The sequence below is a fragment of the Babylonia areolata genome, chromosome 13, assembly GCF_041734735.1.
Source record: "Babylonia areolata isolate BAREFJ2019XMU chromosome 13, ASM4173473v1, whole genome shotgun sequence".
In the NCBI taxonomy this organism is placed as follows: Eukaryota; Metazoa; Mollusca; class Gastropoda; order Neogastropoda; family Buccinidae; genus Babylonia; species Babylonia areolata.
Window position 1 is genome coordinate 423119 of NC_134888.1, and position 18595 is coordinate 441713.

The window sequence follows — 18595 nt, forward strand, 5'->3', positions numbered from 1 at the left end:
GGTGGTGCGGGAGGGAGAATGTACAGTACAGTGGACATCATCATTCAAAATGTGAGAAGATTTTTCTCTACCAAGTTTGAGCTATGGAACTTCCAGTATAACTTGAAACAGCCATCCCCTTTCTGAAAGATCAGAATTTATATGTATAAAAAAATTGGATGCTTATCTAAACGAACAAGGCGATCTACTGTGTTCTTTAAATTCACATTCCAAATAGTTTCTTTGAGTGGTACGAGTCGTATTTTCGAGGAACGTTGTATTAAACAGCAGCAAAAACAATAACAACTAAAATGGCAAACAACGTTTTCTGTAACAAATACTGACACTACATGAGGTTTGCTACGTCTTCACTTTGCCTTAACCCCCTCTCCTTTCCCCCGAAAAAGGCATGTTTGTATCTAATTCGCAGTGAAAGTATATTTCACATTGCTTTTTTTTAAGTCACAAATGACGTCTCAAATCAAAAGATAAGCTGAATGGTTTGCATTCACACACGCACACGCACGCGCGCACACGCACGCACACGCACACACACGCACACACACACACACGCACTATCAACCCTCACGCTTACACACAGTTTCACATCCACCTCCGATACATCATCCCCATCCAACCCTCAAAGCCCTCTCTCCCCAGAGAACCCCCCACCCTACACCAAACTCACACCATGCCCCCCCCCCCCCCCCCCGCCCCCCACCCTCACCCACACCCGTCCACCCTCCTCACACACCTGTAATCAAATTATTTACCTGCGAGTGCTGCAGACAGGCTAAGTTCCCCCCACGCCCTCCCACCCCCCTCCTAACCTATAATCCACCTACCATACACCCCAGCACTTGCCACCCCACCTCCCCACCCTCACCCAACCCAACCCGACCTGACCCACCTTCCCCCCTCCCCCCCGCCACGCACACACACCTGTAATCAAGTCACTTACCTGCGAGTGCTGCAGACAGGTGAGGCTGTCCGCCTCCTTCTCCCTCCCCACCATGAAGGAGGAGAGTCCCAGCACACTGCCCCAGTAGCCCCCACCAGCGCTGGGCAAGGTGGAGACGCTCGCCAGGAGGGCCGAGTCCATGCCCCCCCTCATCCCCGCCACCCCCTGCCCCCTCCCCCTCCTCCTCCTCCCGCCGGCCCCTCCTCCTCCGCCCACCACCACCTCCCCCTCCATCTCGCCCATCTCCCTCCGCCGCTCCAGCGAGCTGGGGAGCATCACCATGCCGGCGACTCCGATGTTGAGTCCCACGGCGCCCCAGATGAGGAAGGTCCCGCTCAGCCCGTAGGTCTCCATCAACTTCCGGATGATGGGACCGCCTGGACAACAGCGACAGTGATAATGATGACGATGATGATGATGATGATGGGGGCACCTGGACAACAGCGACAATGATGATGATGATGATGATGATGATGGGACTGCCTGGACAACAGCGACAATAATGATGATGATGATGATGATGATGATGATGATGATGATGATGGGACTGCCTGGACAACAGCGACAATAATGATGATGATGATGATGATGATGATGATGATGATGGGACTGCCTGGACAACAGCGACAATAATGATGATGATGATGATGATGATGATGATGATGGGACCGCCTGGACAACAGCGACAAAAATAATGATGATGATGATGATGATGATGATGATGATGATGATGATGATGGGACTGCCTGGACAACAGCGACAATGATGATGATGATGATGATAATGATGATGATGATATCAATAATACCACAACACTCATAAACACACCACAACACACCAAAACACCACAAAACACACACCACAACGCATAACAAACACACCGCAACGCACAACAAACACACCACAAAACACAACAAACACACTACAAACACACACAACACAACAAACACACTACAAACACACACAACACAACAAACACACTACAAACACACACAACACAACAAACACACCACAAACACACACAACACAACAAACACACCACAAACACACACAACACAACAAACACACCACAAAACACAACAAACACACTACAAACACACACAACACAACAAACACACTACAAACACACACAACACAACAAACACACCACAAAACACAACAAACACACTACAAACACACACAACACAACAAACACACTACAAACACACACAACACAACAAACACACCACAAACACACACAACACAACAAACACACCACAAACACACACACACAACACAACAAACACACACACACAACAAACACACTACAAACACACACAACACAACAAACACACTACAAACACACCACAAACACACACACACAACACAACAAACACACCACAAACACACACACACAACAACACAACACAACACACCAAAACACCAGAACACACAACAAACACACCGCAAACACACACAACACACAACAAACACACCACAGACACACACAACACACCACCACACACACAACACAATACACCACCACACACGAAAACACCACACCACAACACAACACAACACACCAAAACACAACACAACACAACACGACACGACACGACACTCACCCACAAACATGCCAGCCCCAGCCCCAGCGGCGATCACCCCAGAAGCGAACCCTCGGTACTGCTCGAAGTAGAAACTGACGCAAATGAACATGGGGTTCAGGGCCATCCCTGTCCCAATCCCTGAAACCAGTCCGCCACCCACACAGGGTCAGGACAAGACAACACAAGACAAGACATGACAAGACAACGCAAGACAACACAGGACAAGACAAGTCAAGACAAGACAAGACAAGTCAAGACAAGACAAGACAACACAAGACATGACAAGACAAGACAACGCAAGACAACACAAGACAAGTCAAGACCAGACAAGACAAGACAAGACAACACAAGACAAGACAAGTCAAGACAACACAACACAACACGACACAACACAAGACGTGTTTATTTCAGGATACCCCGAAGTGTAGTACATGAAAATGTCACAGATTCCATGTAACTAATACAAAATATTAAGGTATTGTCCTCTTTTTTTCTCTTTTCTTTTCTTTTCTTTTTTGACAGTGGCCACACCAATACGTGAGTGCATAGTCTTCAACCTTGTGTCTTTCAGCTCTAAGCAATATTGACGAGACGGTGGGGGAGGGGGGGAGGGGAGGGGAGGGGAGGGAGATGCACGGGGAATGGAGAGAGGGGGTGTGAAAGGAGTGACTGCGTGTGCATGCTTTCTTGTTTGCTTGCTTGCTTGCTGGCTTGCTTACGTGTGTGTGTGTGTGTGTGTGTGTGTGTGTGTGTGTGTGTGTGTGTGTGTGTGTGTGTGTGTGTGTGTGTGTGTGTGTCTGTCTGTCTGTGTGTCTGTCTGTCTGTGTGTGTGTGTGTCTGTGTGTCTGTCTGTCCGTGTCTGTGTGTATCTGTGTCAGTGTTTGTGTGTCTCTGTATGAGTCAATGAATCTGTATGTAAGCGTGTGCGGTGTGTGCATGCGTGCGTATGTGTGTGTGTCTGTCTGTCTGTTTGTGTGTATGTGTTGCTGTGTGTGTCTGTGTCTGTATGTCTCTGTTTGTGTCTGAGTGAGTCAGTGAGTCTGTGTGCGCGGACACACATACATACATACTCAGAGACTTAAGGAAAAGAATTGAACTTGAGCACGGTAATGAACACTCGCATAAAAAAAATCAAATAACTACAACACCTGTCCAAGACGACTGCGCGGTAAAAAAAAAAAAATAAAAAAAAAAAAAAAAAAAATCCAGTACAACCACGGAATTCGAACTCATGGACATTCGCTTCGAAGTCTGGCTCTTTACCACTAGGCCACTGCTCCACATTTCCCTACATAACTACCCAATAAAAAGAGGAGATAACCTACGTCGATACCCTTAGCACCGAACACAGAGAGACACAGTGACCGTGTGGTGTGAACAGACCCACACACGATAACCTATAAGGGCCCTGGCGCTATCAGTTATGCAGGCGTGTGAATGACTGGTGGGAAAGCGCTTTCAGTTATCTCTGCATGGGATGCTGCATCTTGATGTTGTTATTTCCCCCTTGTGAAGAAGATTCGCATATTTTCTAACCGAATCCTGACAATGCCTCAGTTTCACACGAAAACGCGTTCAGGAACAAGAAGGAAACCAAAATACATAGATAAGTGCCAATATTGGTCGGCAGTACAGAGATTATTACATACATCACAAACACAAATGCAAACACGAGAACAACCATATAAGTACATTAAACTGCGTTAGAATATATTCATCATTATGATTCTTGTTGTTATTATTACTATTACTGTAGCTAGTGTTGCTGTTTCTGACCTCATCAATGCTTAACTCATTCACCGCCATAGGCGACCTTTGTCGACATCGACGGGTCATTTTTATGACATTGTAACAAATCTTGCCAGCTGCAGCCAGTTTCCCACCAAAAGAACAACGACTAACCTTTGCCCACTGGCTGTGTTTGAAGTGAACATGTCCGCTTTGTTGTTTTGACATGAACCGGTCTGTACCTGAGATCATTGTCTCTGAAATATCTGGCGCTGGGGAGTGTTTTTGACATGAACCGAAGTCTGTACCTAGTACTGAGATCATTGTCTCTGAAATATCTGGCGCTGGGGAGTGTTTTTGACATGAACCGAAGTCTGTACCTAGTACTGAGATCATTGTCTCTGAAATATCTGGCGCTGGGGAGTGTTTTTGACATGAACCGAAGTCTGTACCTAGTACTGAGATCATTGTCTCTGAAATATCTGGCGCTGGGGAGTGTTTTTCGCACAGAAACTGGGCGGTGAAAGAGCCAACACTCCCTCAAGAACTCTCCCCTCTTCCTCTGATAGTTAACCTTCTGAAGCTTCCTCGTGTCATTACCAGAACCTAATGGTGAACCTCTTTCTTCTAGACTGCTTCTCGTATCTGGAACAACTTTTCCACTCTTGGTTTCCCCCTTCTCGAACACTGCCCCATGTCTCCACTTTGATTGTATGAGGAACGAGAGAGGAGGGGGGAGGGGGGTGTAGGGGGTTGGGAGAAAGAGAATGGTCAACAGTGGTTTATGTAAAATTATTTGTAACTCTTTCTTTCATGTACAGCGCCCTGCACTCTTGGAGTAGAGAGAAAGTGCATTGTAGAAATGCACATTATCATTATCAATTTTAGTAGTAGAAGTATCATCATCATCATCAATATTTTCATTATTATTGTTATTATCATCACCTTCATTCTCATTATTATTAATATTGATGTTGTTTTTGTTGTTGTTCTTATCGTTATTCTTTTTGGTTGTTGTTATTGTTATCAAATATTGTACCGAGCCATAAGATAACCTGCACCAACTGTCTAAGTGCAGACAAAATACGACTGTCCCATTAATTTTTATCGAGTGACACACACACCAACTGAACATCCACAGCAGTGAAGATAGTGACAATGCACCACACGATGGCCAACAGAGAAGCGAAACAGTGGCCAAGTGGGTAACACACCTGACTAAGAAGCAATTATCAACCGGTTCCAGTCACACAAATGGGCCGGGATCGTTACGGACAATACGGACTGTTACGGACAATACGGATTGTTACGGACAATAACTCCATTGCACCAAACATTGTACTCGAGGCATCATACAACATCGTTATAACACTGTGCATTAAATAGACCACGTACATTCTCATACAGTTCTGTACAGACATGTTAACATACAACCTGTACAGACATGTTAACATACAACAACCCTGCAATGTTGGACAAAGGCAACGTAAGGTAATAATATACTGACCTCACAGAATGCTACCTGCCATAACCCTACAGTTTGAACAGGACCAACAACATCAGTCTTTAAAATCATTCTCCAGCAACGTTTCCACCTCTCTCTCTCTCTCTCTCTCTTTGTGCATGCATGTGTGTGAATGTGTGTGCGCGCACGCGTGTATGTGTGTGTGTGTGTGTGCGTGCGTAACTATTGTAACTGTAAAGCGCTTACAGCAAAATCATTTGATAAGGCGCTATATAAATAAACATTATCAATGTCATTATCATCATTATTATTGTTGTTGTTGCTGCTGTAGTTAGAGCAACATCATTTGATTAGGTGCTATATATACAAACATAATTATCATTATAATCATCGATGTTATTATCATCATCATCATTATTATTATCATTATCACCGTCATAAACAGCAGTCACACCCCCACTTCCCTCCCCTCCCCCAAAGGTGACGCACGCACCGCATTACCTGTGATGACGCCATAGGTGAGGATGAGCTGGATGACGTTGACAGACAGGGAGGCGGCGATCATGCCGAAACAGATGATGACAGACGACATCAGCACGGTCTTCCTGCTGCCCAGCTTGTTCTTGATCAGTCCAGCAAACGGGCCTGTGTGGGTGGGGGCGTGGGGGGTGAGTGGGTAGTGGGGGGGAGGGAGAGGGATGTTTTGAGTCCATAGACATACACACACAGACACACACAGACACGTATACACATGTACTCCAGGTATGCACACATTTGCGCACGCACAAAGAATACGAACGCGCGCGCGCGCAAACACATACGTGTGCTCAAACCAACACAGACATGTTCATGGGCAAAAAGAAACACTTATACACACACGCGCGCACACAGACATATATACACACACACGTATGTTCGTCTGTCTGTCTATATGTATGTATGTATGTTTGTTTGTTTGTTTGTTTGTTTTCTTTTGTCGATATGTACATACATACAAACACACACACGTGTGTGTGTGTGTGTGTGTGTGTGTGTGTGTGTGTGTCTGTGTGTGTGTGTGTGTGTTTGTGTGTTTATGTATGTTTGTTAGTTGTTGTTGTTGTTGTTGTTTTTTGTCGATATGTTTATGTGTGTTTATTAGTCGTTTTGTCGATATATATGTATATATGTATGTATGCATCCTTCCTTCCTTCCTTCTTTCTTTCTTTCTATGTATATTCATTTCTTCTTTTCCCCTGTTTACTCATTTAGACATGAACTGTTTCAAAGCCTTCAGGCCCATGCCTGCAGTGTTCGGCTCGTCAACGTTGACAGCAAAACTGTACAACACAATGTTACACCAAAAGTGTGTCACTTGCCCAAACGCCCGGGTGGGGAGGGGGGGGGGGGGTTACGGAAGGCGGATGCGGAGAGGAGGGCACACTATAATCTCTCCCATATTTACATACATACATAAACGTACCAACAGAAAAACACACACACTTTTATGCTCACATACAATCACTCACACAAACTCACTCTCTCTCTCTCTTTTTTTTTCACACACACACACACACACACACACACACACACACACTGACTCTCACCGATGCAGTCAAGACACACACACACACACACACACACACATACACACACACACACAAACACACACACTCACTGACTCTCACCGATGCAGTCAAGATACACACACACACACACACACACACACACACACTGACTCTCACAGATGCAGTGAAGACATTTAGATTCGTGCATCAAAGTAAGATGAAGAGGAGACAGTGTTCATTCTCTCAAACATGTCACATGTCTCCAAAAACTTGTAATCCAGAAGCCAGCATTTCGTTATGGCGACAATTTTGACACGGAACGAAACCTGCCAAATGTGTGTGTGTGTGTGTGTGTGTGTGTGTGTGTGTGTTTAACCAGATTGCACATTTCTTTCTTTCCTGCCCTACCGCTGAAAATAAAGAGCAGTAGGTTAATGGATACCAGTATTGATCACTATTGTTTTAACAGTTGAATTGACCTTGTATTTAGTTCTGTTTGTTTTGAGTTTCGGGGCATTGAAGCCTTTGCCTCAGAGAAGAAACTGATATATCACTCGAGATGGCTGCCGATGGTAAACCTGAATGTGTATCATTAGCTAAGGCAAACATGGAATGTTATTACTGACAAAGTGAAACTCGTGTCATATCGACTGCTTGATACGCGTCGGTCTGACCTCAACCTGGTGCGTGAAACACCCAGACATCTTTTTTCTGTTTTTTTTTATGCTATTTTTTAACCCCACAAGGTCAGCAAACATTGCCTTTATTGATGGGAGAGAGAGTGAAGTTCTCTTAACACCCAGTCTATCGAACTAAAATACTTACACAGCTGTCACCAATAGATTGATAACGCAAATGACCCACATCATGTGTTGGTTTCAGTTCAACAGTATCTGGTTTGAAAAAAAGTCTTGATACAAACACAGCAATTTGACAGTACAATGAGAAAAAAGTCTTATTAGATAATTAAGTCCTGCATTAATCAATGTACATGATACATAATTGTTGTTTTTGTCTACTATGATTATTTATTTTATGTATGGTTTGATCTGGGTTGATATCTAAGCATTTTTTGTCTTTTATGTACACACACAGACACACACACACACACACACACACAATCACACACACACGTCACGCCACGCTCATTTATTACCGAGCCACATATCTGGTGACCTCTACAAATCCCCCCCCCACCCTCCCCCGCGCGCGCACATACACACACACACACACACATACACACACGTACACCACGTTCATCTATTACCGAAACACATATCTGGTGACCTCTACAAATCACACACACACACACACACACACACACACACACACACACACACACACACACATACACACACGTCACACCACGTTCATCTATTACCGAAACACATATCTGGTGACCTCTACAAATCCCCCTCGCGCACGCACGCACACACACACACACACTCACACACACACACACACTCCACCCCATCACCCCCACTCCAACCCCCTCCACACGCACTCCTCCCACCTCTCCCGTTACTTCCTTCACCGGTGAATAGTTAATCTGACTCGGTTTTCACCATAGCAACGCCAGAATCTGTGAACATTGGGAAGCGGCGTTCCATACAATCCCCGCATACATCTCTCTCTCTCTCTCTCTCTTTCGTTTGTATAATGGCCTGAGGTACAGTAACCTATCTCTCTTGTCTTGCCTTCTCTGTCTCTCTGTCTCCCCCCCCCCCCTCTCTCTCTCTCTCTCTCGTAGAAAACTTAAAGTAGCATGCAGACATGCTTATCACCCCTGACCCGAATGAATGACTTATCTAGGAAACTGACGCTGGCCACAGATATGAAAGGAGAGGATAGTATTCTCTTCTCTTCCTTCACCCACTGTTCGCCTTGTGCTGAATCCGCCGCCTCTGAACAGAGTTAGGCAAAACATAACTTCGAACGAAAGATCCCTTAACCACTATGGAGAAACGGACATCGAAATATGTGTATGATAGTCTGGTCATTTAGCACTGATGAGACGATAAACCGAGATCCCGTGTGCAGCACGCACTTGGCGCACTGGAAAAGAACCCATGGCAACAAAAGTGTTCTCCTCTGGCAAGATTCTTTAGAAGAAATCCACTCTGATAGACATACTTTTTTTATGATAGTTATAGTCAGTCGTGTCCGACTATGACCATCAGAACAGCAGAGGAAGCAACTGCTGCCCCGAATGTCTGGGCTAGAATTTGATTATAGTGGACAGTGTCTTAACCAAGTTACATCCCCACTCTCTCGGCCAAGAGGATTTTAGGACAGTCGGCGTTGGGATGGTTCCTAAAGGCCAGGTGGCCCCCAAGGCTGCAGCACTAAGACATCGAAATAGCATGGTTACGTCCACATGATCAGCAAGTCTTGCCAAGACAATCCTGCAAGACAGTGCAAGGAAGGAGAAGGTGAAGCAGACAGAAAAAGATAATGGAGGGGTGGGGTATGTGGGGGGAGCGGGGTTGGGGTGAGGGGGGCAAATATCCCAGAATGAGCAGACCTGAGACTGAGCAACGCTCCTAAAAGAGACGAGGAACAGGAAGAAATGGAGAGAAATCACCATCAGTGATACTCCTATCTGTGGTCTTCACACTATGGGACAGAAGGAGAAGATGAAGGCGATGATATGGTAAATTACATAACGCATATCTTCAATGGTTAATTACATAACGCATATCTTCAATGGATAATTACATAACGCATATCTTCAATGGATAATTACATAACGCATATCTTCAATGGTTAATTACATAACGCATATCTTCATTCGGAGACCGAACTTAGGCGCTTTACAAACACGGAATCATTTACACAACAGGCTGCCTTCCTGGTGGAGCCGACTAACACCGGCCGTCAGTCATGATGAATAAACATCAAGTCGTTATTTCCGGTTTGCTATCGTACAGAGGCGTGGAGATTATCGGTCCTGAGTACTTTATTGTGGTTTTTATTTTTTTATTATTATTTATTTTTTTTATCAGTCTTTCTGTCCGTATGTCTTTTTTTCACCAATGTTTCTTTTGCACTTATATATATATATATATATATATATATTAGCAATCTGTGTTTCTCTGTCAGTAAAGGTCAAGGTTACCGTGACAGTCAAGGTTTATTCATGTAAACCAGTGGGGGTGGGGGTGGGGGTGCGGGTGATGAAATCAAGAAAAAAATTGAAGAGAACAAAAAGGGGGGAAGGGGTGGAATGGCGAAAATGCAAGTAGCGTGACTACGCTGCATATAAAGAACATGTTCGTTTGTAAAGTAATGCAAGTAGCGTGACTACGCTGCATATAAAGAACATGTTCGTTTGTAAAGTAATGCAAGTAGCGTGATTACGCTGCATATAAAGAACATGTTCGTTTGTAAAGTAATGAAAGTAGCGTGATTACGCTGCATATAAAGAACATGTTCGTTTGTAAAGTAATGCAAGTAGCGTGACTGCGCTGCATATAAAGAACATGTTCGTTTGTAAAGTAATGCAAGTAGCGTGATTACGCTGCATATAAAGAACATGTTCGTTTGTAAAGTAATGAAAGTAGCGTGATTACGCTGCATATAAAGAACATGTTCGTTTGTAAAGTAATGCAAGTAGCGTGACTGCGCTGCATATAAAGAACATGTTCGTTTGTAAAGTAATGCAAGTAGCGTGATTACGCTGCATATAAAGAACATGTTCGTTTGTAAAGTAATGCAAGTAGCGTGACTTCGCTGCATATAAAGAACATGTTCGTTTGTAAAGTAATGCACAATTCAAATCATGTATACGGGAGGGGTGAGGGGGGGGGGTGTATTTTGTGACCTGTATCTGTCACTATCACTGGGTGAGTCATCATCCCGTCTTGTGTATCAAGGATCTCTCTAAAATAAAATAAACTAAACTAAACTAAACTAAAATATTTAAAAAATATTTTTTTTAAACATTTTAAGGTGTTGCCGTAGGACGCCGGAAGTTTCCACTGTCGGACACAAAAACGACTGAACCCTTTCATCGCCAAACTCACATTTGTGCAGCAGCTAGGTAGAGGACTCAACTCATGTCATTGAAGGGTGACCAGATCATGGGTCTGTTATCCACGAACCTACTGCTCTTTATGTTCGGTGGTAGGACAGGCCATATTTTCTACACATCGCAGGGGGAATCCCCAGCTATTCTTAGACACCATATTTTCTGTGTTTAGAGCGCAAGGGAATTTAGCACTCTCAATTGACTGGCGGTGACAGGGTTAAAGCGACAGTAGCAATTCAACCAGTGAGCAGAATGATAGATCTGTAAATTCAAATTCGTCAAAGCTTAAAGTTGTAAGATTTAAAATGTTAAATGTAGCCTAACTGTTTTATTATGTTGTTGTTGTTTCTTTTGTTGTGTGTGTGTGTGTGTGTGTGTGTGTGTGTGTGTGTGTGTGTGTGTGTTCGTTTTGTTGTTGTGTTTGTCAGTTTTGTTTTGTTTTTTGTTTTTTATTTTTTGTTTATTTGTTTTTTGTTGTTTTTTTGTTTTGTTTTTTGTAGTTGTTTTTGCCTACTGAACTAGACACACCTTGCCTATCTCTTAATCTTTGGGTTTTTTTCTTTTCTTTTGTTTCTTTTTTTGCCTCCTGAACTAGACACATCTTGCCCCCCCCCCTCTCTCTCACACACACACTCACACACACACTCTCTCACACACACACTCTCTCTCTCTCTCTCTCACACACACACGCACACACACACGCACACACACACACACGCACACACACACGCACACACACGCACACACACGCACACACACGCACACACACACGCACACACACACACACGCACACACACACACACGCACACACGCACACACACGCACACACACACACGCACACACACCATTCCAGACGCAGGTCCTTCACCTTTCCATGCAATGTCTGCGCCTTGGCCCCAGGAAGAACACAGTGTGCGCAAAAAAACAAAACAAAAAAACCAAAAAAAACCCAAATATATATATATATATATAAGGGCCAACATTCTTTTTCCCCCCCATACAACCTTCACCACCACCACCACCCTCCTCTCTCTCTCTCTCTCTCTCTCTCTCTAGCTGTCTGTGCTAATCAAAGCAAGATATCTCCGTTTACGCCAATGGGAACGTTTAGACTGTAGCGCAGGAGGTCCCGAAATGAAGCCAGCGGCGAGGTATTTGGGTCAAGGTGCGAAGGGTTCTGTGTTCGGGGGTTCCGGGTTGGGTTCCAAGCAAATAACCTTTGTTTCTTCAACCCCGCTCCCACCCCCCCTTTCAAGAACTTCACACTTTTTCTGTTTGTATTTTAAGTCATTTCAGAGGAGAAGCATTTTGAACTGATACTACGATACTGTTCAAATATAAATCCAAATTCACGAATTACACTATAAGATTTATGTCCACGTCATTTTCTAAAATGTTTCCTATTCACGTGTACCCCTTTCAATTGGGGCCATGGCCCTTTCTTTCTTTCTTGAAGACTCATAGCCTTTCACGGCAAATTGTTACGGTAAATTCATATCCACTGTATCTCCGGCTTGGCACAGGAAGATGATATGTAATCCTTCCCTTCTGTGTTGTGACAGCCCCAAACCCAAGTCATGTACCCTTCAGTGTGGGGGTGATCAAAATCGGAGTAAAGTGCCTTTCGAATGGACACACCTTGACGAACAGGGGCTTCGAACCCTTAGAACGGTTGAACGCTTTTGGAAAGTCCAATCCCCAAACGATTCTGCCACGGAGATAACAGACGACACAGACATCCGTGTTGCAAAAACAGACGCCAACACAGATGAAACAGCTGGTGAGAAAGACAACAGGCTACAAACCCTCCACCACACAAACTGCTACAGGGTTGTACTGGGTTTGCGTGCCATTTATCCTATCAGCTGTCTGCCACTTGACACCTGTAATATTTTCTCTGCTTCTGCTGTATGCTTTTCCCTGTTACATGAGAGTCCAGGTTCGTTGGCAGATTAACTGCTTCTACACTGCACTTTTCTGCTGCATTTTTTAGTCCAGGTTTTTTGGCAGATTAACTGTTTTTATCATGCATTTTTCTTTTACTTTAGATTCAAGGTTTGTTGGCAGATTAACTGCTTCTGTTGTGCACTTTTCTTTTGAATTTGAGTCACGGTTTGCTGGCAGATTAACTGCTCCTATCGTGCACTTTTCTGTTACTTGAGAGTCAAGGTTTGTTGGCAGATTAACTGCTTCTACACTGCACTTTTCTGCCGCATTTTTTAGTCCAGGTTTGTTGGCAGATTAACTGTCTGCAGGCATGGGAACCACATGCGGGTCATTGTGGAGGTGTTTAGATTTCTGGGCAGGAAGGCGCAGTTGTATGCAGCCTGGCCTGGGATATAATCAGAGAAAAGGGCAGGATGGGGGGAGGAGGGAGGAAGAGTTTCAGGCAGGGGATAAAACAGAGGGTAACGGCAAGGGTGGGGTTGGGGTGGGGGGAGGCCAAAGGGTTTTATCCGTGCAGTGGGAAAAGCCAGCTTTTCTCTCCCTTCTTGACTTCACTTTCTATCCACCCACAGCTGTCTGGTGTTCTGAGGTGGGAATAGAGGTTCATGGCTGTACTGCATCCTAGCCGCTTCGCGCTGTGACTGTGGCGTTTTTGTTTGTAAAAACAGCATGTGCGCTGTAAGCTGAGATCTAGGCAGCAAAGTTCGGCAGCGCTGTTGCACTGTCTCTTCAGAGTCAAGGGCGTGATGGAGAAGCCGAGGAGAGAGGCTAGCGGGAACTTGAAACAACAGAAAGGAAGGCCCCACCCACATTTCCCACGTTCTCTGTGCCAAACAACAGCAAGAAGATTCCACGTTTCCTGTCCAAAACAGTTCTGAACAAAAAATCTGTTCCCTGTCCACATAACAGTCAGAAGATCTATAGCATTCTACCCAAAACAACGGAAGGAAGATCCCATGATTCCTGCCCAAACAACAGAAAGAAGATTCCACATTTCCTGCCCGCAAAACGGTAAAGAGGTCCCACGTTTTCTGCCCAAAAAAAGTATAAGAAGATTCCGGTTTCCTGCCCCAGACAGTGGAATGATATCCATATTCCCTATCGCAAGAACATCCCATGTTTTCTGCATAAATTAACAGTAAAGAAGATCCTATGTTTCTTACCCAGCAGAGTGGTAAGAAGATTCCACGTTTCCTGCCCACATAACGGCAAGACGACTCCACCTTTCCAGCTAAAAAACAATAGCAAGAACACCTCACGTTTCCTGCCCACGTAACGGCAAGATGACACCACCTTTCCAGCTAAAAAACAATAGCAAGAACACCTCACGTTTCCTGCCCACGTAACGGCAAGATGACACCACCTTTCCAGCTAAAAAACAATAGCAAGAACACCTCACGTTTCCTGCCCACATGACGGCAAGACGACTCACCTTTCCAGCTAAAAAACAATAGCAAGAACACCTCACGTTTCCTGCCCACGTAACGGCAAGACAACTCCACCTTTCCAGCTAAAAAACAATAGCAAGAACACCTCACGTTTCCTGCCCACGTAACGGCAAGACGACTCCACCTTTCCAGCTAAAAAACAATAGCAAGTACACCTCACGTTTCCTGGCCACGTAACGGCAAGACAACTCCACCTTTCCAGCTAAAAAACAATAGCAAGTACACCTCACGTTTCCTGCCCACGTAACGGCCAGAACAGTCCGCCATATCTGCCGAAAGTAACGCAGGAATATCAGGTCCCACGTTTCCTGCCCAGAACAGCGGTAAGGAGTCCCCATGCTTCCTGCCCAGAACAGCGGTAAGGAGTCCCCATGCTTCCTGCCCTGAACAGCGTAAGGAGTCCCCATGCTTCCTGCCCAGAACAGCGGTAAGGAGTCCCCATGCTTCCTGCCCACAACAGCGGTAAGGAGTCCCCATGCTTCCTGCCCAGAACAGCGGTAAGGAGTCCCCATGCTTCCTGCCCAGAACAGCGGTAAGGAGTCCCCATGCTTCCTGCCCCAGAACAGCGGTAAGGAGTCCCCATGCTTCCTGCCCAGAACAGCGGTAAGGAGTCCCCACGTTTCCTGCCCAGAACAGCGGTAAGGAGTCCCCATGCTTCCTGCCCAGAACAGCGGTAAGGAGTCCCCACGTTTCCTGCCCAGAACAGCGGTAAGGAGTCCCCATGCTTCCTGCCAAAAAAAAGGTAAGAACAACCAGCCAAAAACAACTGCCAGGAGAGTCCCCCGTCCTCCCCCTTCCCCCCACCCCAACAGTGGGGGTAATCAGTCGGTTTCGCTGCTGAAAAAACATAGACCGTTGCTTATCACTTCCCATTAGTTGACACACGGGTAAAAATAAATAAATCTAAATAAACAAACCTTTCAAAACAAAACAAAAACAAAAAAACCCCAAAAAACCCCACCCTTCTTCCTCTTTTCTGTGTTCTTTACTGATGAAGTCTCAGAGTTGGTACCATCACTCTGAAACTTTTGTTGCTGTAAAGACAAAAGACGGATGAGAGCTGATATAAGCAGCACTGGCCTGAACACGGGAGCTATACGTACTGACAGAAGCGAAAGTGACGGAACCTGTTTGCTGTTCTCACGTTCACATCTCTCCTGGTCTCCTTTCCGTCTGCTGCTTCTAACAGCAGTCACAACCAAACACAACGTCAAAGAGTCTGACGTCAAAAGAACATTTCTAAAAAAAAAAAATAAAAAAAAGAAAAAAGGAAATTTCTGACGTCAAAACAGCGGTAAAGGGAACACAATTCTCACGTCAAAACATGGGTAAAGAGAACCCACTTCTGACGCCAAAACAGCGGTCATAGGAACCTAATTCTGATGTCACAACAATGGCAATGGGAACGCAGTTCTGACGTTACAATAACGGTAAGGGGAACCATTATTCCGATCTCAAAACAACGGTACAGTGAACCCACTTCTGACGTCAAAACCCACTTCTGACGTCAAAATGCCGGTAATGGGAACCCACTTCTGACGTCAAAATGCCGGTAATGGGAACCCACTTCTGACGTCAAAACCCACTTCTGACGTCAAAATGCCGGTAATGGGAACCTACTTCTGACGTCAAAACGCCGGTAATGGGAACCCACTTCTGACGTCAAAACGTCGGTAATGGGAACCCACTTCTGACGTCAAAACGCCGGTAATGGGAACCCACTTCTGACGTCAAAACGCCGGTAATGGGAACCCAACTCTGACGTCAAAACGCGGGTAATGGGAACCCAACTCTGACGTCTAAACATTAAAAGGGAATCCAACTCTGACGTCAAACCAATGGCAGGAGAACCCAAGCTTCACGTGGAAACAGCGATTAAAGGAAACCCAGTTCTGACGGTCCAAACAACGGTAACTGGAACCCACACATCACGTCATTCGGACCAGACGATAAAACTGATGTCCCACGCATGCAGGAAACATTTAGAGCATGTAAAGGAACCCACGGCAACAGAAGGTTTGTCCCTGGCGGGCAAAATTCTGCAGAAGAGTCGACTTTGATGGTAGAGCAAATACACAACCAGGCGAAAAAACAAACAAACAAACAAATAAACAAAAACCAAAGAGATGAGTGGCGCTAAGCTGTGGCTAAACGTTCTCCCCGGGGAGAGCGGACTGTCTGTTGTGACAATGCAATACAATACAAAACAATACACTTCAATAGCAATACAATACAAACTGCAGGCACAGCACACAATACATAGCCAGACAGGGAGCGGGGTGGGATGGAAGCAATGACAACCACGACAGAAGCAAACTGCATGTGGCGTTCACTTGTGCATGTGTTTGCAAAGTACAGAGACGCTCTTTGCGTGCGCGCGCGCGCGCGTGTGTGTGTGTGCATGCGTGTGTGTGTGTGTGCGTTTGTGTGTGTGTGTGTGTGTCAGAGAGAGAGAGGAGGAGAGAGGAGGGCAGAGGACATATGACAAGGGTCCCTCCGGATTTTGCAAGCATCTTCTGTGTATTGTTTATCTGGCCACCTTCTTGGGGTGGGGATGGGGGGTGGGGGTGGGGGGAGAAAGGACGCAATCTGATCTTTCTTGCCGATCTCTCTCTCTCTCTGTCTGTCAGTCTGCCTCCCTCCCCCTCTCTCCCTCCCCCTCTATCTCTGTCAACAAACTGTCTGCCTGCCTCCCGCTCTCTCTCTCTCTCTCTCTCTTTCCCCCCTCATCCCCCTCTCTCTCTCTCTGTCAACAAACCGAATTCGGAACATACACGCGCACGAGCTTTCACTCAAGGGTATCACACAGATTAGCAAACTTTGAACATTGCACTCCACCAACCTCAGCGCGACACTTGCACGTTAGTGTGTATGTACACACACACACACACACACACACACACACACACACACACACACCACGCACGCACTCACACACACATGTACACACACACTATCCAAACATTAACAAATCATGTCTCCTGTTTTTCTCTTTTCCTCCGTGTGTATCAGGGGGTTGGGGGTATCTGTCTTTCTCTCGCACACACACATACACAGAGAGAGAGAGAGTGAGGGAGAGAGAGTGAGAGAGAGAGAGAGAGAGAGAGAGGGAGAGTGGGTGAGAGTGAGAGAGAGGGGGAGTGAGAAAGAGAGTGAGAGGGAGAGAGAGTGTGTGAGAGAGAGAGAGAGAGAAAGAGAGTGAGAGTGAGAGAGAGAGAGAGTGAGAGAGACAGACAGACAGACAGAGACACACAGAGACAGACAGAGACAAACAGACAGAGAGACACAGAGAGAGAGAGAGAGCGAGCGAGCGAGAGAGAGAGAGAGTGAGAGTGAGAGAGAGACAGACAGAGACAGACAGACAGAGAGAGACAGAGAGAGAGAGATACAGACAGAGACAGAGAGAGAGAGACAGACAGACAGAGAGAGACATAGAGAGAGGGAGAGAGAATGACCACAGAGAGAAGAGGTGTTAAAGATTGGTCAAAGATCGTCTTCCCCAGGGAAGAAGAAGTTCAACATACACACTTTATCTGACGCTTCATCAGCCGACAGTCTACACACTTTATCTCACACTTCATCAACCAACAGTTGAGGCAAAACCTATTCCGACTTTCAAAACCAGTTCCATCTTTCAGTACCACTTCCAACTTTCAAAAACATTTCCTACCACTTTCAAAATCAGTTCTCATCAATTGTTTTCAAAACTGGTTTCAACTTTCAAACTCTGCTCCAACTTTTTCCCTACATTGATCGTTCAGCCAACGCCTGTAGCGGTACGTTTCCCAACATCGATCGTTTAGCCAACACACGTAGCAATGCACAGCACTACATTTCCCTGCAACTCTTTCTGTGTGCATGTCCATGTCTGTACACTTCTCTCTCTCTCTCTCTGTGTGTGTGT

At 45.4% G+C, this 18595-nt stretch overlaps 1 protein-coding gene across 2 annotated transcripts in view; it reads right to left on the reverse strand.

Moving 5' to 3' along the window:
- The window catches only part of LOC143288947 (uncharacterized), a 62549-nt gene that overhangs the window by 15603 nt on the left and 28351 nt on the right, over positions 1 to 18595 (reverse strand). For both annotated transcript variants that reach the window (XM_076597628.1, XM_076597627.1), the window contains exons 3-5: positions 6221 to 6364; positions 2545 to 2664; positions 941 to 1317 (exon numbers count right to left, since the gene is read on the reverse strand). In XM_076597628.1, the coding sequence (XP_076453743.1) occupies positions 941 to 1317; positions 2545 to 2664; positions 6221 to 6364 (641 nt within the window). The remainder of the gene's footprint in view (positions 1 to 940; positions 1318 to 2544; positions 2665 to 6220; positions 6365 to 18595) is intronic.